The 24223-nt window shown below is 50.0% G+C and overlaps 1 protein-coding gene across 4 annotated transcripts; it reads left to right on the top strand.

Annotated features, from left to right (window-relative positions):
• Nucleotides 1–1365: 1365 nt before the first annotated feature.
• VEGFA (vascular endothelial growth factor A) lies at nt 1366–23767 on the top strand. 4 transcript variants are annotated; one of them, XM_021550406.2, is made up of 8 exons: nt 1366–1484; nt 7378–7429; nt 12465–12661; nt 14313–14389; nt 14807–14839; nt 17533–17604; nt 18737–18868; nt 21108–23767. In XM_021550406.2, the coding sequence occupies exons 1-8, from the start codon at nt 1419–1421 to the stop codon at nt 21127–21129; spliced, it is 651 nt and encodes a 216-aa protein (XP_021406081.1). In that variant the 5' UTR covers nt 1366–1418; the 3' UTR covers nt 21130–23767. The 4 variants fall into 4 exon arrangements, with proteins under 4 accessions (XP_021406081.1, XP_021406082.1, XP_021406083.1 ...); XM_021550407.3 differs by lacking the exon at nt 17533–17604; XM_021550408.3 differs by lacking the exon at nt 18737–18868.
• The last annotated feature ends 456 nt before the right edge of the window (nt 23768–24223 follow it).

The following is a 24223-nucleotide window of genomic DNA, read 5'->3' as shown; positions in this document are numbered from 1 at the left end:
ACTGGGTTAAAATAAATAAAACCCACCTGAGGATAACGCTCCTTCAGCCCTTTAACACATGGGTGCTAAGAAATCCCTGTATCTCAAAAGCCACGTCCTGGGGGGTGGTCAGATGATGGGTGTAATTACAGTTTGTCCCCCGCCACCCCTCTCCCCAAATGGCTCTGCTGGACTTTGGAACAATTCCCACGGGCAAAGTGAATTTTGACCCGAACACGTATCCATCGGCGTAACAGAAAGCGCGGCGAGAAAGCAGGGCAGGGAGCTGGGTTCGAAATGCACGAGCCGCGGGGCTACGGCTCTGGCGTACAGAACCGCGGGGCTACGGCTTGGAGGGCGGGGAGGAGGCCGGGCCATCACGGAGGAGGTGGGACTTGCCGGAGCCTCTCTCCCCGTGGCCGCTCCGATCAGTTGCAGAGTGCTGACGAGCGGCGGGCGGCGGGGCGGGCGCTGCGCGGAACCGCCGCTGGAGTGCGCGGAGCGGGGCTGCCGCCGCGCCGGGGGCGAGGAGCGCACGCCGCGCCGGCGGGAGACAGCGCGCCACGGGAGCAGCCTTCCCCGGGCAGCGGGACCTGCTGTTAGCTTGCCGCCTTGCTTTATCCTCTCGTTTAATTTATTTTTTCTCCACCTATACTTTGATCCGCTGGGATTTTTTTTTTCCTCCCTTCCCTACAGAGCCTTCCCACGCCCCAGTTCCCTCCCTCTCTATCCAGCTTGGATTTTTTTCTTTTTTTTTTTTTTTTTTTTCATATATTGCTATTCTGATTTTTTTAAAAGCGGTGGACAGAGAGAGGGAGAGACAGTAACGGATAGGACACGAGGAAAACGCTCTGTTCGTCCTTTCCGCCACCACCACCCCGATTTGCGGAGAGGGGTCGGGCCGAGCGGCGGCGGCATCAGCCCTTTTCTCCAAGGAGGCGACCCCGGCTCGGGGAGCCGCCGGAGGCAGCCGCCGCGAAGAGAGGGCGCAGGAAAAGAGATGCACTGAAAGTTTCCGCGCAAACTTTGCTGTGAGTGCGCGAAACCGAGCGAGCGTGGCGCGGGTGCCTGCCTGCCCCGACGCGGAGAGAGCGTCGCGGACGGGCGCCGCTGTGGAGCTCGGACTGCCCGGCGGAGGGGGCCGGGCGGCGGCAGGGCGGCCGCGGAGCCTGCGCTCGGCCCGGCGGAGCGCCCAGGGAAAGCAGGAGCAGGGGCCGGCGGAGAGCCGGGCTTATGGAGGGGTGAAACCGGAGACCCCGAAGAGGAACCCCCCTTACCCCGCAACCTTTCGCAGCGCCCGATCGGCGGCACTCCAGGAGGCGGCGGCGGGCACGGAGGAGACGCGGGCGAGACCGCGGCGGGGCGGCGGCGGCGGCGGCAGCGGGGCGGTGGCGAGGCGGAGCACGGCGGGCCCCGCTTCGCGGCGTGCGCCGGCAACCATGAACTTTCTGCTCACTTGGATCCGCTGGGGGCTGGCGGCGCTGCTCTATCTGCAGAGCGCGGAGGTAAGCGGCAGGACGGGGGCTTTTGTGCCCCGCGTAGCGGAGGGGAAGGGAAAACAGACGGCCGACAATACTTCCCCCCCCCCCCCCCCCTTTTTTTTTTCTTTTTTTTTTTTTTTTTTGTTTGTTTTGTTTTGGTTTTGTTTTGGTTTATTTGTTTTGTTTTGTTTTCTCGCGCTCCCCCTTTGCCTCCCACCTGCTCGGTGCGGTGCGGCCGCGCCGCTGGCGCCGAATATGGGTGGGTGCCCGCAGCACAGAGACGTGTGCGTGCGGTGCTGCAGCGGGGGGACAGCGCTGCCCGGAGCTCCGCGGGGCCCCGGGGCAGCGGCAGCACCTTGCGGAGTGCCTGCGCACATGAGCGTGCCCCGACGCGGGGCTCCCGGCGCGGCGCGGCCGTGAGGTCCCGCCGGGGCGCGGGGCAGGGAAGGCAGCACGCTGCCTTCTTGCATCAGCCTCGGGTCTCCTGACATTGCAAAAGGCTGCTTCGGCGATATTTGCCTTGGGTCCCAGCTCGGGTTCGTGCCGCCGTGTGGAGTTCAGAATGCCTAGCTGGAAAAACAAATAAGAGATCAAAGAGGACAAAATGGATCCAGAATTTCTTCCAGATTGGAAAAAAAAAAAATCAAAATATAGATCTCCTGCACCGAGATTACAAAACCAAGGATTTTTCTCTTCCTCTTCAGTCACTTTTACCTCATTGTCATTCTTGGGGAATTAGAAACCAACTCTTCCTCCTTTCCTTTTTTTAAAGAAAAAAGGACAGCTTTCTTTGCAAACCTGTGTTATAAATCTGTTTTCAAAAGAGTAAAGAGGGCTGTGTTGCCAAGAGATATTAAGGGGTTTAGACGGAGTGCCCACGTGAAAGTGGCTGTTCGCGAGGCAGGCATGGATTACGTTTTAAAGGTTTTAACAGGTTAGTTTGCTCCTGCCATTTTTGCTCGGCACTTGGAGAGCACGGGCCAGATCATCTCCCACAGTTGTGAAAATAAACGTTGCTTGCAAACTAATCAGTTATTCACATTGTTTGTTCAGCACCAATGCTGGAAGGCAACTCCCCAATTAGGAGCCATTTCAGCTGTAACTGAAGTCATGCAAGCACTGCACGCTTTGTTTCTAGCCTGTTATATCTCTACTTTATCCAGTGACAGCCGCACATTAGGCTGTGCTCGGCTGTGCTCTATGGGAACTGAGGCGCACTCTCACTTGAGTGTGGCACAGAGCAGCTCCCTGCTGTCTTCCTGCCAGGTTTGGCTGGTGGGACAATTGTTTCTGCTCTCCAGGAGTTTTTCCACTGTCACCCAGAGTAGGAGTTTCTTTGCCTCTCAGCTCCTCAGTAAAATTGTTCAATAGCGTCTGTTCCCCACCTATAGTATAGACAACTCTGTATTGGTGTCCAGTGATAACACCCTTTAACCCTCCCCTTGTTCCTTTTCCCCTCCCCTTCCTCTTCCCCAGAAGAGGAAACGGTGGATCAGGTAGAGCCGAGATCTGTCTCTCCTCGTAAAAGCCTCATGCTGCCTTTCTCCTAGGCTGGAGGGTGGTGCAGATGAGAAAACAATATAATGATGGAAAAATATGGTAGGGAAGAATTACAGGAGTTTGAGGGGAAATGTTGCAGGGACAGACACAAGAGATAGCTAGAGGTTCAGGTACCTGGGTGATGTGGGCTATATAAGTGCTCAGGCAGATAGACGGTGAGCTCTGCCCTTTGGTTCTGTCCTTATTTGTCCGTTGGTTGTTCGGGCACCACAGTGATGGGAGCGTTAGAAATGCCAGCAGATCTCACGTAGGCAGCTTGGTGATCACTCTGAGCATGGCAGAGGCATGACTTCACACAGGACTAGGGTTTGTGCTTTGATGATAATATTTATCTGGCTGTCAGGCTGATCTATCTAGCTAGGCAGGCACATTAGAGAGCATTAAATAAAAGCCCTGACAGAGTCTGAGTTGGGGAAGCAGGGTCCAGCATGTGTCAGGCAGCTTTCCTGGAAGTGAAGGAGAAGGGATGAAGGAATCATGGCGCTCCTCCACTGCGAGTAAAGAGTCATCCCTTCAGGGGGATGACTCCTTACAGAGGTAGGTGTTATGGTTGCTCTTGCAGCAAGACTTAGATGGTGGGAAGTTGTTTCATGGTCGTGTCTGGGCAGCACTAAAGCCACAAGTGTCTGCCTCCACTGGTGGTGATAGCTTTTCCATGCAGGTGAGGGCAGGAAAGGCACTTTTGCAGTGCCACCCTCCCAGCTGATTGTGCTGAGTGGTGTGCACAGTTCCTCACACACCACGGGATTGGAGAGGTTGCATTGTTGGTCCCCTTCCGGTTCTCTCTTTCCTAGAGAATGGGGGACAGGTGGTTATTCCCCATCTTCCTTCATCTGTGGGTCTTGCTGCCAGCCTGGTGACAGGTCACTCCTGATGATGGTCTGGGAGCTCTTCTCCTCCTGCCCAGAACAGAGAGACCTGGATATACCAGATGTATTGCCATAGGGAAGAGGCAGTGATCACACACTGAGGGAGGGAGAACAAGCCTGTGACTAGACTGTTAATGATCGCATACCCACCAGGCTGCCTGCCTTTGCTGTGCCTCTGCACCACACCACGATGGAGAGCCACCAGAACCTGCTTCCACAGCCTTTAGGCAGCTGGGACGCAGCAGGTCACCTTCCCCAGAGCCGTTCCTGTGCTCTGAGGATGGGCTGCAAAAAGGAGCACTCCTTTGGGAACAGGGGAGAAGGATGTCGGAGGGGCTCACTGATTCCTGAGCAACCCCAAATCCATTCTCCTGTCTCTTCTGTCAGAAGTCCCTTGGCTGTGCTGGCAGCTTGCAGGATTACTGACCTCTGTTAGCTTGTACAATGGAGAAGTAGTGCAGTGAGTCCCATTCCCCCCGCCCCCCCCCCCCCCCGCTTCCTAAGCAGAAAACGCTGAGAATTTCTAGTGCCTAAGACGAAAAGTGCCTTAACTCCTGTCCCAGAGTCCCTCTCAAAGTGGATGGATTGTTTGTTCCAGTCCTAAACAGTTACAAAGCTCTTTTAATGAGCCTGCACAGATTAGGGGGAGGGGAAGGGAGAGAAAGAGTGCTGGTGGTGGTGGTGGTGAGGGGGGTGATGGTTAGAGAGGAATGACTTCATTAACCTTTTCTCTCCCTTCAGAGAAGAGCTTCCTTTGGACAGGGACTGGGGGAGAAGGAAGGCAGGGAAGGTACAGACGTGGATGGTGGGAAGTGGGTTTATTTGTTAGAGAAGGTTTTACCCCACAGAGGGAGGGATGTGCATTTGCTACAACCTGCAAAGAGCGCAGAAAGGAGCTTCGTCTGTCAGTCCCATTCCTGGGCTCATTTATCCTACTCTCAAGGCCAGGCCATGGGTTGCTTCCACACTACTGTGAAATGTTGAAAATCTATTGAAAGGAAATTGTGTTACAGAACTGTTGGGTAATGCCAAAAGCCAGCAGAGGAGAGCATGACCTTCAGGCTCCTAATGAAGGGCACAGTTGGCCCGCTTGTCCTGAGGAATGTTTTTGGTTCCCCATGTCTGATACATAGCAGACTCTTTTGAAGTGAGGCACAAGACCCTGCCTCACCTGCTGTTCCAGTGGACATGCTTTGAGGGCTCTAGCCACAGGTGAAAGACACTGCTGAAAGGGCAGAAAAGTTTCTTGGAATAGTGAGCAGAGAGCCTGTTACTGATAGTTCTGGGAAACCTTTCTAGTTTCTGCTGAGAGCTCCCCTGGGAAAGCTCCAAAGCTCTTTGCCCAATTTGCACTGATCTCGTTTCCCATCTTTGGGGTCAGATCACATCCCAGGTTCAGGTGAGCACTGCGAGAGTATTCTGGCTCCTGCTCTGCTACATCAGGGGCAGGACAAGGTGCTGGCTTGGCGCAGGTGAGTAGCGAAAGCATGTGTGTGGCCTGCTTCTGCTTCTCATCACTTGTGCAGCCTGTGTGCTTGCACATGAGGAGGCAGTGGGCTTGGCAGCTGGCTGGGTAGCTTTGCATAGAGAATGGGTTAAAATGACCCTTAAGGTACCCCCAAGCTAATTTTGCTCAGTCTGTCGTGGTCATTTTGTGTATGAACCAGAAATTCGTCTGTGAAAAGTCTTGGGGGCATTGTGATTTGAATAAGCTGACTTGGCTCGTGATCCTCTTCCTGTGCCATAGCAGATTCAGACTTTTCTGTCCTTGATGCAGTTTTCTTTTTACCCATAGATTGTCAGGCACTGAGTGGCTTTGGAAGGCTGCTGCAGCCTCCGCTGCCTCCATTTTGTTTGTGCTGTTGCAGTGACCTTCACACTTCAGGAATGAAACTGTTTCTAGGAACCTGTTTTTTAAAGTGTTGTCACAGCACTGAGACTGGGACACAGCCCCCTTCCTCCCCAGAGAAGAAACAGATCCACACATGGGGCAGCTCAGGTCTGGGCTGCTAAGTTATGCCCAGGTATAGAAAGACTTTGATTGAAATGAGAAAAAAGTTCGGTCAGGGGGACCTTAGACAAAGGGAACTATGCACAGACACAAAAGAATGTCTGGTAGAGGGGCTTCTAGCTGGCTCTCTTGCCCCTTCCTTTTAAAAGCTGACATTTTCAGCTGCTTGGATGATGGTGCTGCCCTGTGTACAGGACTGCTTAGAAGACCATAGGTGGCAGATTCCTGTTCTGAGCTTGGGGTGGAGTTGGCCTTAATTCAGTTCTGTCTTCAGCTACTAGATCAGAGAGCCTTTTTCTAAGCCTGAACACAGCACATGCTGACGAAGCAGTATTTTGTATGGATCCCCATGCTTCTTATGGGCTTCTGCTGAAAGGCAGCAGGTTCTGGGGTGGATGGCATCACACAGGTGGCAACATAACTTGGAGAAGTGAAAAAAGTTTGGCTTTTTCCATTTTGGTTCAGAACAGAACAGCAGGGGGAAGCCTGACTTGGCTGGAAAGTTACGTCAGATCTAAAGCCCTCACGAAGAGCAGGAAGAGTGGCATTATTGTTTCACCTGGAATTAAAAAGACTTCCTTAGTAAAGTGGTGTAATATTTCTCCATACCATTTTGGGGGTGGGTTACCTGTCACCACTCCTATCTGCTTCAGTGCTTTGGAAACGTCCCTATTCCCAAAAGGCGGCAGGAGTGACTGCAGAGCTTGCAGCCTTTTCGGTTTTGGGCCAGGGGAATCTGTGGAGCGCAGGAATGGGATCTACGCAGGGGCTGGGGACTGAGACCACTAAGGTGAGGGCGTGCTCGCCCTCCCTTCCATCAGAGGAAGAAAACCCGGGCGGTTTGGCGGCGTCCGTCGGCAAAGTGGTGCTGTCACAGCTAATCGCCCTGACACCCGGCCAGATGCCGACACCTCCGTGGCCACCACTGCTGGGTGACAGACATCTGTGACACTGAGAGGGGAGCGATGCTCTTCCGTGCCTGGCCGCCCTTCTTCCCCCTCTGCCCTCCCGGGCCAGATTCGCCTTTACGGGGAGAAGCGGTGCCCGGGTCCGCCGGTCGTGTCGGCAGCGGCAGCAGCAGGTCTCCCCGTTACTTCTCTCGGCCGGGCTCGCGTTTGCTCCGGGTGTTTGCCCGCGGCCACTGGCAGCAGCTCCCCGGGGACGCGTCTCTCCCTTTGGGGCGTCTCTCGGGCCCGGCACACCGCCTTGCCAGCCCCGTCCCCAGGCCGGACCGTCCCGCCCGTGCCCCTCTCGGCTGCCCCGGGGACAGGGGAACAAAAGGCTCCTCTGTGCCCGCCGGGGAGGCCGGCGGGGAGCGGCTGGGCCGCGGGGCGCCCCCTCCCGCCGGGGCTCCCTCCGCCCCCTGCCCGGCGCAGCGACGGGACCGGGACCACCGGGGGTCCCTGCCCGGGACCCCCCGCGCCGCGGGACCGCCTCACGTTTCCGTGTTGTGACTGATTTTCTGTTGTCTTTGCAGTTGTCGAAGGCTGCGCCCGCCCTGGGGGATGGGGAGCGGAAACCCAATGAAGGTAAGCGCTGGGCGGCTTCCCGGTGGCTGGGGGGAAGGAGCCCCCGGAGTCGCCGGCGGTCAACACCGCCACCTCCCGGGGAGCGGGACCGGGGGCTGCCGCGGGAGGCGCCGCCGCCATCAGCCCTTTCGTGGCGGCCGCGGCGCCCCCGCCCCGCGCCGCGGGCCTGGGCCGGGCCGTGGGGCCGGGGGCGGCCGCGGGGCAGGGCTCGGGGCGGCCGCGGTGCCAGGGCGGCAGCAGGGCTGGCCCAGCCCGCCCCTGGCTTACCACAGCGCGAGTGAAACTGCGTGCGTGCGCTGCTGCACATACGCACGCTCGCTTATATTTACATACATATATATGTATATATATATGTATGTATGTATCTGAACACAGACGGGCGCACACAAAGAGCTGCGGAGCGCCGAGCAGTTTACTGGGGATTCGCCATAGTGCTGTAGGAAGGAATTTGTCAAATTTTGCTCCCCGCCTCTTTCCCAGCGGTGCTGGTGGTGCCCGGCTGGGGTCAGGGCTGATCCCTGAACAAAGGCCGGAGCAGCCCCCAGACGGCAGGTCTCTCAGGAAGAGAAGGAGAAAGGGGAAGTCCAGGATGATTTTCTGGGCTCATGCCTCTCAGCAGTCTCGGGTACCCCCACAGTCTGGAAATTTCTAAGCACTGTAAAGAGCCAGGCTTGAAAAATACACCTTTTTATTCTGGTTTGGGCTAGCAGACTTTGAGCATTCAGGGAATGGCACTCTAGGGTTCTGATAGGTTCTGATGTGTTCTACTAATTGGTTCCTGGTTGTCCAGTATGGAGAGGACCATTGCCTGTCAGGGAAATAAGGTGGTGTCTCTACAGCTGCTGTGATCTTGTGTCTTTCCTGTTGCCCAAAGGCCAGGGTGTGACAGTGTCCCCTGCCTCGTTGCTTCATGCAACTAAATGTAGACCAGAAGGGCAGTCAGCCCCTGGCTTAGTCAAAGATGTCTCCTGTGAGCTCCCTCTCTAGTGAAGGAAGCCCTGTGCATGTCAGGAGGTTGGCTTCTGTCTGCAGTCCTCAGTTCAGCAGTGGGGTAAAAGGGCTGTGAACTTTGAAACCTTCAGCCTGAGGTGATCATCGCCTGCTTTAAGACCATCCTGGCCATGTTTTCCCCTTACCTGCATAGCAGAGCAGATCACTTGTTGCATGGCAGAGTCTGGCAGAGTCTTGCAGGGTCCCCACGGACTGTGACCTTCAGCGTTATTCCAGCCAGAGGTCAGCAGAGGGCTCCAGCACTGTAGGCCCAGACTGGCTTTTTTTTTTTTTTTTCCGTATAAGTCAGTTTCAATTTCTGTAACTTTATTGGTGTGACAGACTCTATGTGTGTTGCCAGAGGTTTGTGGCAGGCTGTGTTTGGGATAGGTGTCCATTTTGTGCTGGCAAAATTTCTGATTTGCTGGTGGGCTGCCGCCAGTTGTGCTTGACCCTTGCTCCTGCTGAAGTCAACAGAAGAAGGTTCAGTGACTCCAGAGGGATCAAGATGGAGCCTGCTGTGAGGCTTATTTTGGTAACCAGTTCTCTGCTGTTGGTAGAATAGAGCTAGTGTCCTCACCTGTGCCATTTGTTGTGCCCAACAAATCCCTCCTGGGGAGGGAAAGAATGAAACAGAGTTAACTTCTGTCACAAGAAGGCTGATGGGATTGCAGAAGCTGGTCTGGCAATATAAGTGGTGAAACTTCAGTGTTATTGTCCTGGTACTATTACAGGTTCTGCGATGCAGATACAATTGTGAAGTAGAAGTCAGGACTCCTGGCTCTACTTCTGTCCTGTGGTTTGAACTTAGAGGCCCTCTCTCTATACCTCAGTTTCTCCTCTGTGAAGAGATGATGACAGGCCTCTGTTACCCAAGGACAGTCCTGTAGTTCCTTCCTCTGAACCTCTTAGGGGCTTGGGCTGAAAGGTGGGTTTGTGTCTTTGGCCATTTTATGCTTTCTCTGAGATGACAGGTTTCTATTTGGGATGAACTTACTCTGGTCAGAGATTGTTATTTTAGCTTCAGCCCCTACCCTTTTGAGCTCAGAGAGGCTTCCACATGTTTTGTGGCACGGGAAGTTGTAGAAGAGTCAGACAAACACTCTTTGTTTCACAGGAAAAGATTTTCTGGTATAAATAAAGGAAACCACCAACACTTGTGGCTGCACTTTTATTTTCAAAATAACCGTGTGTCTGTATTGCTGCTAAGCCATTCATAGGGAGGGAGACAAAATGATCAGAGGCTCTTCTAGTCCAGCATGTTCTTGCTCAGCTGCTCCAAATTTGAATTTAAGCTCTGCCTTGAAGAGTTAATGTGGGTCCTGTTTGCGTTTTAACCTTCCTTCCCCCTCCATTCACAGCGAAGAACCTCCGACTCAAATCTGGAGGTGTTTTGCAGGGTAGGAGTGTGATTTAATTGTGGGATTAACTTCTAATGTGGGCTGAAGCCCAGTTTTCAGGAAGGGAGCAGACCTAGTGGTGTTAGTCCTTCGGTGACCTTCTTGTGCTTCCCCATGAAAGAGATCTTCTTCCATTTGTGACACAACCAATGGAAAGGAAGCACAGGCAGAATCAACCCAGCAAAGTGTGCAATATAACTTCCAGTACATGGGAATAAATGTAGGTATGGTAGAAGGAGCAGGGCTTTGCTATGAGGTTGACTGTACCTCAGTCATGTGCTTCGGTTTGGTTTGTGTGGTAGCTGTGCAAATGAACTACAGAGTGTTGCACAGTCTCCATGTGAATTCTCTGTGTCCAGCAAAATAAGGCAATGTGCCTTTTGTGGCAGCTAGGGGAGGATTCCCTGGTTCCTTTTCAGAGGCCGATTCAGACTTTGGAAAACCTTCATGTGTTAAAGTAAAGGTAGAAACTCCCAAATTCTTCATGTGAAGGATTTAGTCCTGTCGTATCTCTCAGATCTCAAGTATAGTTGTCAGGGTGCAGCTGTGGAAGTAAAAGGCCTGCAAAAGAAGTTGAATGTGCTGTTCTGGGACCAGTCTGTAGTCTGGTTTCTCTGGTGTAATCCAAATGTCTGAATAGTGCAAATATTTAGGAAAGCATGACAGAACACCAGTCAGTTTCACTTCACTTTTCTACTCTTGTTTTCTGCCTCCTTTATGCCCCAGACTGATGTGGCATTTGATCTGCACAGGTAACTGGTTCTTTCCCTCCCTCTTACATTCTGTCCCTCCCCTTGACATATGTCTGTAAGCATTTTTATCCTGAACTATGCCTTTACTGCCAGAGTTCTCAGATCCTGTGTCTGGCACAGTGTGAATAATCAACAGTGCAGTTCAGTGACTGTCTTTGTGCCCGCAGAATTTCCCACGTATTAAATTGTTCAACTTGTTGGAACATAGGTGGTGACTAAGGTCACTCCAAAGGGGAACAGGAAGAAGGAGGTAGTCACAGACAAGATAGGAGAACAGACAGGAGACATACAGCAGTTAGGGGAGGAGGGAAGAGGAAGGGAAGAACAAGGAACAGAAATGTTGTCTTCTAGACAAGGAATACCAACAAGCAGTCCATGCCTGCCAGGCTACATTTCGCTTTCACAAGCCACTTTCTCTTTTAATAGCTGCTCACGCTCTCTGACACTTCAAGCTCCTTGGAGGGAAGCTCCTCCCCTCTTGTACCTGCTCTCAGGACTTCAGCACTATGACACTGTCAGCCCCGCATGACCTAGAATTAACTTTCAACAATTAACTGCGGGCTGTGAGCTCCAAGCCCTGCAGCTTTTGCATTTTTGTGGCAAAGTAACCTTTATGCCAGTTTGTCACAAGATCAGGGCACTTCAGAAGCACTTACTGGAGACCATTATTTTCCATGATGCAAGCAGTTTCCTCTTATCAGTCTGAGTTATCAACCTGGTGCTGGAGGACTCTGCATACTGTACAGGTGGATCATTATGGTGCATAACAGCATGGGACAGGTACTGTCTCCTTGGGCATACTCTTACCCTGCGCTCCATGTGAGACATCCTTTGTTGCCAGTGTGGTGCTAGAGCTAGGAGGCCTGGAGGGCTCCAGGTACTCACTGCCACACTATGCTAAGCATCTGGGGTTTGTGTGTGTGTACTTACCTATACTATCTCTCATCTCTTTAAATCTCTCCAACCCTTGACCAAGCAGCAAAATGAAGCTTTGGCAAGAGAGTGGGAAACATTGAGAAACACTTGTGAAATCAGTGCAGATCGCAAGCAGTTAGTGTTTGCTCCATTCGTAGGGAAGGCTTGGGATAATGGCAGATCCACCCTGTTCCCCCTCCCACACTGTCTCATTGTAGTTCAGTAGCCAAATATATAGTCTGGCTAGTCCTGGGGGTGCTGTGAGCCTACTTTGAATCTTCCAGTGGGTGGCTTGGTTCCTGGGTCTGAGAAGGTGGTCAGTGTGGGGACATGGAGGCCGTGACTTGTAGTGGATACTGTCATGGTTCCATGGTGACCTGCTGAGGAAGATGTTCTGCATGGCCAAAAGCGGTAGATGACAGGGAGGGTGAAGATGCATGGCTCCATAGTTCAGAGCCTCTGCTTGCTCTTAGAAGTGTCTGTGTGCTGAGGTCTGTACAAAGGATGCTTCTGGCTTTAAAACTGCTGGGGCATCCACTGACTGTTTTGAAAGGGAGTAAAGGGCAAACCAGTGAAGGGCCTTAGTCCAGAATGCAGATTATCTGCTGCAGCTTCAGGTTTTTTCTGGCTGAGCTGATATTCTTAGTGGCAGCATACCAGGAGTATGGGGAAAAACAGAGAAGATATATGGGGAAGAGTCACCTGCGGCATACATCATGGTACCAGGAAGGCAAACAGTGAGGCTCTCTTGTCCATTTTGCCTTTGCCCTGAAGCAGCTGTAGGAGGAGATTGTCTTTCTCCCTTCTCACTTGATGTGTGTGTATGTAGAGCACAGACAATGGATTTAGGCCTGCAAGACTATTAGTGAAGAGCATAGGGTAGTTGTGTTGCAACTGTCTGGCTCACTTTAAGGGGTGAAGCACTAGACATTCTTGTGCTAAGTTTGCATTAACTTATTCCCTCCATTCCTCTTTTAGTTATCAAATTCCTGGAAGTCTATGAGCGCAGCTTCTGCAGGACTATTGAGACCCTGGTGGACATTTTCCAGGAGTACCCCGATGAAGTGGAGTACATATTCAAGCCATCCTGTGTGCCTCTGATGAGATGTGCGGGTTGCTGCGGCGATGAAGGCCTAGAATGTGTCCCTGTGGATGTGTACAACGTCACAATGGAGGTGAGGGTCCAGCTTGCAATCTGCCACGCTTTGCTGGAAGGAAGCAAAACAGCCATCACAGCCGCTCCAAGTCCCAGATCCCAGCTAATTGGAAGTGCACCTACCCCAGGGAACCTCTTTTCTGACTCTGGTGCTCTGTGTTACACCACGCAGGGTTAAAAAATGAATTGCCTATGTCTATTTAAGGCTACAAGGAGAGTCTGTTTTTTGGCTCCTGCCCAAATACAGTAGGTAGGAGCATGCAAAGGAGCACTTTATGTTTAGAGAATGCAAAGGAACATTTCTGATGGTACTGTCTCCCAGTTCCCAAAGAAGATATTCCTTGGGCCCTTGCAGCACCTGAACTCTACACACAGCTGTTGTTCTGAAGGCAGCTGAGTAGGGCAAAAGGGGAGAACCTGTCAGTGCTCTCTCCTGAAGGTCATGTGGCATCAGCTTGTACCAACAGAGCAGGGAATTTGGGTCTTTAGCTACCCTGGCATAGCAGGGGTTAAAGGGGATCTAAGAAACAGACTGTGCTATGTTAGCTGAAAAAGCCTGTCTGCCTCTGGGCTCTTCCTCCTTTGTTTGGAGGCTGCTGAAGGTGGCCATGATAGCAAAGGCTGGGCCTGTGGGCAAAGATGCAAATTGCTTTAGAGACCTTAGTAACTGCCCTTGTCTGTCAGACTGGATTCCAGCTCTTGTCCAAAATTGTGCTGGTGCCATTACCCAACCCATAGCTCCCTCACCTAATTTTGTCCCTTAGCCTCTTGATGGCCACTGTAAATATTTGTGTCAATTTTTAGTATCGGTGAGAAATGTGCAGTGCTAAGTGATTAGCCAGCAGGTCCTTTTACTTGAAATTTAGGCTGTGTTTGAACTCTGTTGGAGACCCTGCCTGTGCCCTTTCATGGTTCCCCATACTGCTTTTCCACTTTCAGGCTCCCCTAGGGATGTTTTTTTTCCCACCATTCCTTGCTGAATTACACTTCTTGACTGGTATGCCTGCATACCTGTAAGGGGTCAGAGGCATTAAAGCATATCTGTAGAGCTAATTTTCCAGCCATGTTCTGGTTAAGAGAATATGACAGTATTCCATAGCTTCTAAATAGCTTCCTTGAATATATCTGGGGGCTGGGGGCTGGGTGATGTCTGGCTTTGCAGGACTCCTTTAAACACAAATCTCCAGATTTATTTTCTGGGTCAAGGTACTGAGAAAGTGAAATGTCAGGGAAGGAATGGTGGCTTAAGGAAAAGGAGTTGGATTTGGAATTTTCATTGGGGACCTTTGTGTGAGACTGAAGCATGACTTCTGCTTGAGCAGGCTGGATCTTCAACTACTGTCTGTCCAGCATCAGCCAGGGAGGGCTCATTGAGAACCTTGCTGTGGTGGTACACTCTCTCCCATGCCTGTCTCCAAGGCTATCCACCAGTGCTGGCACTGAGCATGGACAAGAAAACAGAGCTTTGGCACAAGTCTGGCGTTGCTGCTCGCTTGTGATCAAAGGCCTTCTCTGACTGGGAGAACGGGGCCTCAGAGCTAGCTCAAACTCTGCCCTGCTCTTCCCAGGAGCACCTGGGGTGTGAGTGCTTTGCTGCACAGCAGCCTGATTTGGGGCTGTGAACATGAAGAGTGATCAGGCAGTGACCCTTTCTGTTTCTTTTATTCCAGATCATGAGAATTAAACCCCATCAGAGTCAGCACATATCACACATGAGCTTCTTACAGCACAGTAAATGTGACTGCAGGTGAGAATGGAGCAGCACTGGTTCCTCTTGCAATAAAATTACTCGGAGCCTTTCTTTTTTTCTGCCATTGGGTTGGGACTCTTGTTCAGACGCTTCTGCAGCCTTCTTGGTTGGTTTGCAGTGGGATGGCTGAGACTGGGAAAATAAGCCTTCTGCTGTCAGGGCTCTTCCATCTCTAAGTATCACAGGTGGACAATGCTAGCCTGCATCCTGGGATCTTTATGGCACTAGCTACCAGCAAGGGTCAACAGGGGAGCAAAACCACTTGGAGATGGACCACTTAAACTGTGCCATGGGCATCCTGCAATTCTGCCTGTACATGTCCTTCCCTGGACTTGGTGGGAGCTGGGGACAATACCAGAAGTATATGTGATAAGCTCTCTTCTAATGAGGCCTTTATTCTGCCTTTCTCCACAGACCAAAGAAAGATGTCAAAAACAAACAAGAAAAGTAAGTGACGAGCCTTTCCTCCTTTCTCTTTTGGTGGTTGGTTGGCATTTCCTCTCCCCACTTCCCCTTGCCTTTTTCTTTGGTTGGATATACTCACTTTAAGGTGTTTTTGGAAATGGCATTGTTGTACTGCATGGGGCAATGCTCTGAATCCATTCCAGGTGGTCACAGAAACCCAGATCTGATGGTCCTTCCTTCATACCCCAGACACGGACCTTGCATGACCCATGGCCATGGTAGTCATTCCTAATGCTTTTTCCTAAGATAGGGAAGTCCCATTGTGTCTGTCCTGCTGGAATGGATTCAAGGTGCAGCCCCATTCTCCCCTTCCTTCTTCCTGGGGTGTTTCTGGTTACTGCAAATTGCTGCCTTTCTTTATTATTAATTTTTTTCTTGCTGCTTGAGTGAGTACTTGCTGGCTTCTTTCACAGCAGCTTTGGTAGGAACTCTGCTGGCTACAGGGAGAGGTGGAAGTAGAGGCCTGGTGGAGGCAGGACTGATGCCATGCAAGATGTGACACTGGTTTGATTGGGTGGGGACCTGGGAGAGTGTAAAGGGAGGTGGACATCCTAGTTGGGTCTTGGTGAAGGCTTTCTTGAGGGGTTTTTTGAATCTTATGTATTTGCTTTAGTGGCCTGAAGGAGGTTAAGTCACAACCTTCCCTTTACAAAGGTTGTGGAAAGTAGAAAAATAAGCTCTAATCCTGCAGTAGTTGCAGGGATGAGCATGAAATACAAAACAACTTTGAAAAGAAAGAATGATCTCTCTGAGCGAGAGGATCAGCTGGACTGCACATGACTGGAAAAGCACCTCTGCCATTTAGAGGTGTGGAGTTGGAGAGGAAGAAGTGAATACTTGGAGATGAGGCTGAATCTGAGACGAGGGAGCAAACAGGAGAGATAGAGCTTCTTTCACCCCTCTCCTGATGCTTGTATGTTTCTAGCTGCCTTCCAGCCTCTCCTCCTCCCCCTGGAAATCTGCTCCTGGCTGCATCAGACTGTGTGCAGCCAACAGTCCTGTCTGCACAGGGCCATGTCAGGGACGGTCGGTCTGTGTGGCTCTGTAGTTTGAAGGTGTGCAAGAGTTTGGTCTGTGTGAGCTCTGGTGAGGATGGGGTGTGGGTGTAGCAGCCAGCTCGGACTGTGTTGCATTCACTTTTCCTCTTCTAACAGCACCTTTTGCCTGCTCTTTGCTGGTTTTGCACTCCCCAGGGAAGGATGGGAAGGGATGGGAGAGACTGGTGTGCTTTGATTTGTGCCAGATTGAAAGTCTTGTTATATTGGTACCCCTCTCCTCCCTTCAGGTTGATTTTCTTCCCCTCACCGTCTCCCTGTCACTGACATGTAGGGCAGAACTGGGTTTGAGCTGGTGCTCTGACACTCGTTCCAGTGAGGTGACTTGAACAGGGCCTAGGAGACACCTACGGTGCTTTCTCTTCTGTTCCTCCAATTCCCTTTGACAGCTCTCTCCTGAAGTGGGCTGCACCAGGGAATGAAGGAGCCTTTGCTGAACTGCCTCAGAGCTGGGACTCATTTGCCTGACAAGCCCTGGTGCTTTGCCTAGGGCCTTCTCCTTGCATGTCTCTCCCTTGCTCCTGTGCTAATGTGGCTCAAGGAGCAGTACAGGTTCCAGCCTCCCTTGCGCCCTATGCTCTCAATGGACCATAGGGATCCATGGTTAGTGTCCAGGACTGTACTTCCGAGCCCCTGCCTGCTGAGCTCCTGCCCAAGAATCAGAGGCAACTGGTGAATTTTTCAGAATGGAGTCAGTACCTTGGCTCCATCTGGTTGTCTGTCTGGCAGATCCATGTGGACAGTGACAGAAGGGAAGAACTGAAAGCTGCTTGCTGATTATCTCCTGGGTAAAATAACTAGGTCAGGACATCCTCTTCCCCCTCTTTACTCTTCAGTACTCAGAATAGAGGATGCCAGAGGAACTGTTACAGACATCCAAGTAAGGTCTCCTGGAGTCCTCTGAACCACAGGCAGGAGGTGAGGTGGATGAGCAAAGCCTTCAGGTTGGATAGCCCTCTCCGAGATCAGATCTTTTCCCTTGTCTCTGGAGTGCTCCCATCCCAAGGCAGGATTGCCACCTGTCCTGCAGCAGAGCTATTGGAGCTCACCTGCCCCCTCCTAGGCCCAGTGCTGGGCAGTGTATCAGGTCAGAGTGGTTTCCTCTTCTCTGAAGAGAGCCCTTTCACTCAGGTTGCCTTTTGTCAGTTGTTGTGCACCTGTGCTTGTCACCTGGAATGATTGTCTGCACTCACCACGGTGGCATGATGCTTTCACAAAGCTTTCTGTTCCTCCTCCCTCTCACCCCCTGCCCCTTTCCCACTGCCCCTCTCTGGAGGGGGCAGGTGCCCCTCTGAGGTTCCAGCAGGTCCGCCTCTGCTCGCAGCAGCCTTGCAGGAGGTCTCTGCTGAGTTCCCTGGTGTTGGCTTGGCTGTGGGCAGGCTGGTTGCAGAGCTGACAGGAGCGCCGGAGCTGGTGAATGTACGTGCAAAGTGGAGATCTGTGCTTCAGCCCTGGGATTTACCCTCCAGTCCTGCCTCATGTGCTTCTCCCCTCCCAGCAAGGCACATGGCTGTATTTTTTTTTCTCTTCTTCCTTGCATTTTCTTCCGTTTTCTCTGTATCTCTCCCTTTCTTTCCCCCTCTCTCTCTTTCTCTTTTTTTTTTTTTGTTTTTCTTCCAGAAAATCAAAGCGAGGAAGGGGGAAGGGTCAAAAGAGAAAGCGCAAGAAAGGCCGGTACAAACCACTCAGCTTGTACGTTTGTGTCCTCTGCTTGTAGACTCTCTTCCCTCCCTCTCCCCAAACCAATCTGCCTGCTTGCTGCTTGCTCAAATCTCACCCTCCCCTCCCAAGTCACTGGTGGGCTGCAGATCCTGCAGGGACAGCGCTGCTGGTGGCACTGCTCTGGCACTAAGGCTATCTTAGGGAAGGTGGCTTTAGCTTGCTTGGCTCTCTAATCATCAGTGGTGACCATTGTCCCAAGGCACAAGAGTGTGGTGGATGGATGAGTACCCTGCACCTCTTCACACTTTCCGGTTGCAGCTCTGTCATCTGCTTTCCACCACTTGTCTCGTGTCCTCACTGCTTTGATGACTGGTGACCAGCAGGCTGACATCTGCCATGCATGTGTGTGTGTGAGTGTGCGTGTGCACATGTGCGTGTGTGTCTGGTAGAGTCACAGGTGGAGAGGAGAGCTGGGACAGCGGGAGGCCAGAGAGGGGGTGCTGGGGAGCCGCAGGGGCCTCTCTGTCTGTTTTTTTTTCTCTCTTTCTGCTGGATTTGGTGGCTTGTCTCTCCCTGTCTCTTTTGCTCTGCCTCTCTCATGATGGTTCACAAAATTCTGCATTGTAAATTCATGGCCCCTCAATAGGAGACTCCTAGATGGCGAGGTTGGGATGAGGCTTACAGAAAGGAGGGCAGTGCCGACTGCAGGGGTCAGTATGTGGTACTGGAGCCCAGCTGCTTTCCAGGGGAGGAGAGACCCTGTATATTTAACTCGTTTAGCCGCTGGCCTCTTTCTACTCAAATAGTCCACTTCAGAGAACTCCTTTCACTGATGTGTCAATAGCTGGCTGGGACCTCTCACCTTCCCATCCTTGCTTTCCCCTTCTTCCTCCCTCTGGCCTGAGCCAATGGATCCAATGCAGCATTTGTGAATACTGTGCAGAAGGCCTGTTTTCTTTCTCTGCGCTAATGCAAAGGGTTGCTGTCCTGGGGGCTGTTGAGGTGCTGCTGGAAAATCCATCAGCCCATGGCAGTCCAGTTGGCAGCATGGGGGCTGTGGGAGGGGGCAAGGGGATTGCTTTGATGTTTAGGGTGTTGCATGTGTATTTTCTTTCTGCTGAAGCGCTGTAGCTTAGACATCTTTCCTTTTGCCTTTTTGCAGTCACTGTGAGCCTTGCTCAGAGAGGAGAAAGCACTTGTTTGTACAAGATCCCCAGACCTGTAAATGTTCCTGCAAGTTCACAGACTCACGTTGCAAGTCGAGGCAGCTTGAGTTAAACGAGCGCACTTGCAGGTTTGTGTCCTGAAGGATGAAACACACAAAGAGAAAGAGAGAGAAAGAGAAAGAGGGGGGGAGCTTGCTTCCTGCTGATTTCTGGCACCAGTGCTATTTGATTACTTCTTTTCTCTGTCCTACGTGGGCCAGAGAGTAGAGGGGCTGACTGGGGCGAGGACGGTTTCCCTGTGTCAAACGGCAGCTGTTTGTTTCAGGTGTGCTCTCAGGACTTGGATGGGGATGGCTCCCAGGGACAGGCCCTTTGTGTCTCAGGTATTCTTTACTATAGAATAGGATAGTGGAGTTCATGTTGCTGAGGTAGGCAGGGGGGGTCTGTATCCCTCTGTACCTTATCTGTACACAACTCTGAGCATACTGTTGGACAAAGACAAGTCCTTAACTGACTAGGATTTGGCCACCCCTGTCTTCAAGCCCTTTTTCTGTGGCTTGTAGATGCTCTGCTGTGTGCAGAATGAGGAAAGCCATTACGAGCCTCCCTCAAGGCTGAGCCTACGTTGTCCTTTGCCTCTGTTCTTCTAAAGGCCAGGGAGGGCACCCAGTGTTTTTGTACTGTTGTCACAGTTCCCTGTCCATGATCTGTTCAGAGTAGTGGTTTGAGAGGCTGCACTCAGGACTGTGAATGGAATATAGCAGGTTTAAGTCTGACCCTGGGTGAAGGCCAGGGTGGCTATTTCAGATGTGCCGTGGGAGACATAAAGGCACTGTGGGGTTAGTGTTAGTTCAGAGATCCATGCTGTGCATGTGTCGTCTGAGTGCTGTCACATACCATCTGTGGCACGGATATGTAAAGAAACTGATTCCTGGTTCTCACCTGAGCGCTTTGGTGAGCTCAGAGGGGTGTCTTGACTTGCAGAAGCTACATTTGCACCTCTGGTGTAGGATCATCCTACCTGTGTAGAGGGAGACATAGAAATAGGGTTGCTAATGAGCACTTGGCTGTGACTCTGAACTCAGATCCCTTTCACCGAGATCTAGGATTGTTCCTGTTTCTGTAGTATTGCAGTGGCAGTGGCTCAAGAGGAGAATACAAGGGAGAGAGATCCAGGGTCCTCTGTGGCTCTATCTTGAAAAGAGGAGACATCCATTGGCTAGGTGGCTACGGGTGTTACAAGTAGCAAGTGCTTCCTTTGGGTGTGAAAGTGCTTTGTGTCCAAGCCAGAGAGGCATTGGCACTACCAGCATGGTGGAAACTGCTCTGTATACAAAGAATTTTTCTGGGGTGCTGTAATCTCAGTGGGAAAGTAATTGATGGAGAGGCCAGAATAGAGTGACTTCCAGGGTTACATTTCCCCCAGCAAGCAAAGCCCCTGAAGTCTGAGACCATTCTTAATGTTGGCCTTTTCCCCCCTGCTCCTTTTCCCAAAGTCCAGAGTAACCAATAATTACCCCGCAGAGTTTGAAGGGCGAGAAATAGTAATAAATACAATGAAAAACAAAACAAATACCACAAAGAAGTCACGGTGGCAGAAGAGGTTTGCTAGTTTCTCTTACTAGTCCCTCTCTGTGGTGGAGTAATGGACACTAAGGGAGGTTTCCAGAGGCGATGTGTTGGCCAGAAAAATGGGAAAGAGTCATAGGAGTGGTTATCTTATCAATTTCCAGATAAAAAGCTGGTTAAGCTGAAGTTTCTCTTGCTCTTTCTTGTAGAATTAGTATTGGGACCTACAGGGGAGGGTAAATTCTCATTTCTCCTGCTGCTTCTTCAGGCCACTGCTGTTCTCTGGTGCTAACCCCCACTCACAGCAGCTAATGGAATGAAAAGCACTTATTTTCACCTTCTTGCATGAGGCTTTGTTGTCTGCACTGCTTCCAACCCAAACAAGAGGCTAGGTGGAGAGCCAAGGGTGTGTCTCTGCATGCATTGCTTAGCCTTGTTTTTCTGTGTTTGTGTGTATTTGTGTGTATGGTGTGCAAAGATGCAAACAAGACACTCAGCTTATCTGTGAGGAAGCTACTGATTCTGCTCCAAAATTTTGTTTGAGTATTCCCCCTGACCTGTCTAGGTGAGCCTGGGGGAATAGAATTAATTGACTCGTTTGTGGAGTCGAGATTCTCAGCTGATTTGCCCTATCTGCACAGCACTTCACCCCACCAGTGACGTCATGCCATGTCTTAACACCATGTGCTCTTAAACACATTAGCCACCACCCTTCCTTCCCTTCCCTGCCCTAACTGTACCCCCATCACAAACATTAACCCCTGCTCTCTTTTTTTCCTTCCTTCTCCTCTTTGATAGATGTGAAAAACCGAGACGGTGAGCAGCGGAAGAGAAGGGGAAACAGCCCTGTTTCTGGAGCCTGATTTCTCGCCTGGACAGAATAAAACAAAACAAAACACTAATCCAAATGAACCCTAAAAATGAAGGATCGGTAGAGCACAGCACTTTCAGTACGGACGATGGACTCCGGAAGGAACATTCCCCAAGGCACCCGCCGCACAGAATTCACCTTTGGGTTTTGAACTTTTTATTTTATTTTTCTTTTTATGCTGCTAAATAACAGAGCCAGGAAGACTTATAGGGGTGTATTTGATGGGTTTTCCCATGCATACATATATATGTGTGTATACATGCATATACATATATATATATGTATATATATTTTAACCACATCTATATATACATATATGTATATCTTAACCACACACACATATATATTATATATATATATATATACTGATTATTTTTTTTAACATTGCTAATGTTATTGGTGTCTTCACTGGATAATACTCAACTGCTGTGGACACAAGCGGGCTACTTGGGGCATAAGAAACAAGCTAAGACTGGACTTGAGTAGAAGCGCTGGGTGTAAACTTCTTAACTCTAATTGACTTGTGCGGCCTCCGCTGTTTCTCTGTAGAGTGTGCTGTACCACAAACCACCTTCTCCTTGCTTGGGACAGGGAGGAGAGGTGATGGAGAGGATGGGCAGGGAGTTCCAAAGAGCGGCATCCTAGGGTGCAATGGGTCAAAGGCCAAGGATATGGCCATCTCTGTGATCAAGGATTCCTCCTCCCCTCTCTTCCCCCAACCTTCGCCCTTACTCGTCTCATAACCTGCCTGCCTTGCTGGGACATGGGATGTCAGTGTACATTTTGCGTTGACTTTATTAGCTGTAGAACCTTTGCCAGAGAGACATGCTGGCTTCTTTTAAGGATGTTGGGCAGCTGATGCACACTGACTTTCTGTTCAAGGAGTTATCACAGGAGTCTAGATTTCCTGCCCTTGGTGGCTGCAGAGGACACAAGGTCTACAGTGTGCTGAAGCAAGAATGGGGACCGGTGCATAGCCACACAGTTGTTCAGCACTGTCTGCTTTCTTCATGCACAGAGCTGCCACTCAAGAGCATCCGAGATGCTTATGGAACATTTCTGGAAAGGGATATTAATCAGAAGTATATACACAGTAGTGGGGGTGTGTGTGTATGTATGTGAATGTATGCATTTGTGTGTATGTATGTATGTATGTATTTTTCTCTCTTTTTTATATATATATATTTATTTTTATACATATATATATATAAAAAATAATATATATGTATGCCAAGATTGAAGGGGGGAAATAAGAAAGAAACTTTTGCTGCCTTCAGTTTGCATGCCAAGTGTGAATGACCCTTAAGAACATCAAGGTTTTTTTTTTTTTTTAAATGACATACTGTAAATATCAGGCCCCTTTTCCATGTCATGGGATGGGGAATCAAATGTGAAGACAGCTGGAGTCCCTTAGCTGTTTTGTGAGGGAGGTTCTTGGCTATGTGTGTATCTGCAGTGTAGGCTGTGGTGTATGTGAAACCCACCTTACACACGTGCCCACACACACACACCCCTGAAAGTGTGTTTGTACATCTATGTGGATATATATAATCTAGTTCTGTGATTAAAATTATTATTATTAATAATAATAATCAAAAAGGTACTCGGTCTGTGTCAGAATGCTGCCAAACATCATCTGCAATTGAATTTTCAACGCCTGATAATGTACAACACGGAAAACTTCCAAAAAGACAAGACAGTCTAAAAACAGACTCACAACAAGCGACTACTAACCACTAGGATCTCCCCATCCGACTGATGGCTTTCAGAAGGAGAGAAAACACACGGATGGGTGCTTGCATCAGCAATGTAGAGTACTCATGTTGCATTGTGTGCAAGACAGAGGCTTCCGATCGGGGGAGGGAAGAGAAAGTGTTTTATATACTTATTTAATATCCCTTTTTAAATTAGAAATTAAACAGATAATTTAATTAGAGTAGGGATTTTTCAGTATTCTTTGTTAATATTTAATTTCAACTATTTATAAGCCGTACCTCCTTTATTTTTCTTTTTTTTTTTTTTCTTTTTTTTTTTTTTTTTTTTTGTACTGGTTGTGTATAAATTTAACCTTCCTGTTGTCCCATCCCGTCTCTCCCCAATTGTTGGCAGAGTCAGTAGCATGTTATGGGCAGTTATTTAATTAATTTCTCTAACACCTACCCCTACACATTCCTATTGAGACAACGGTTAGATATACATCTACATACTATATATATATTTGGCTATGTGTTTGTATATATATATATATATGTTTATGTATATGTGTGATTCGGATTAAATAGACACTACAATTTTTTTATATATGTAAAAAGAAGAAACAGGAAAAAATAGAAAATTCTACATCTTGAATCTCTCCTTTTTAATTTTAATATTTGTTATCATTTTATTTATTGGTGCTACTGTTTATCTGTAATAATTGCGGGGAAAAAAGATATTAACACTACATATTGTGTCTAGTGAATTTTTTCAAGATATTCCTTAGTACATATTTATTTTTAAACTAAGAAATTACAGATATATCTTAAAACAACGACGACGACGACAAACAAACTTTTTTTTGTATTAAAGAATTTAATTCTGACCTTGATTTCCTTTGCTTTCTCCTTCTGCCTTGCATCCTGGTTTTCTTCCACTGTGTAACAGTTTCTCCAGCATTGCCTCTGGAGGCTACAGGGCATCAGCAACCTACCAGTTGGACTCTTGGATTTGGGCCCAGAGCTTCCAAAAGCATCTAGGTACCTAAAACCCATTGAAATGAATGGGAAGTAGGCACCAGAACCCTTGTGTGGAGCTCAGCCCGAGTTCCCAGCTTGGTGAGAAGAGGGTGGTGTGATGGGCAGGACCAGGGGGGAAGGACTCCTGGGTTCCTTCCCAGCCTGATGCTGAGCAGTGTGGTGATGGTCCCAGCCCTGCTTCTCTTTTGTCAGGAGCCAAGTCCCATGAGCTGGGTACTGTACAGGCATGAGTAGATGCAATCCTGGTGGAATTTATAATCCAAGGTGAAAGTAATGCTGTGAGCCTACCCTTTCTGGTAATGGACTTA

This window comes from Lonchura striata, chromosome 3 (genome assembly GCF_046129695.1).
Source record: "Lonchura striata isolate bLonStr1 chromosome 3, bLonStr1.mat, whole genome shotgun sequence".
NCBI lineage: Eukaryota > Metazoa > Chordata > Aves > Passeriformes > Estrildidae > Lonchura > Lonchura striata.
Note: the sequence above shows the minus strand (reverse complement) of the source record. Positions and strands in the feature narration are given on the sequence as shown.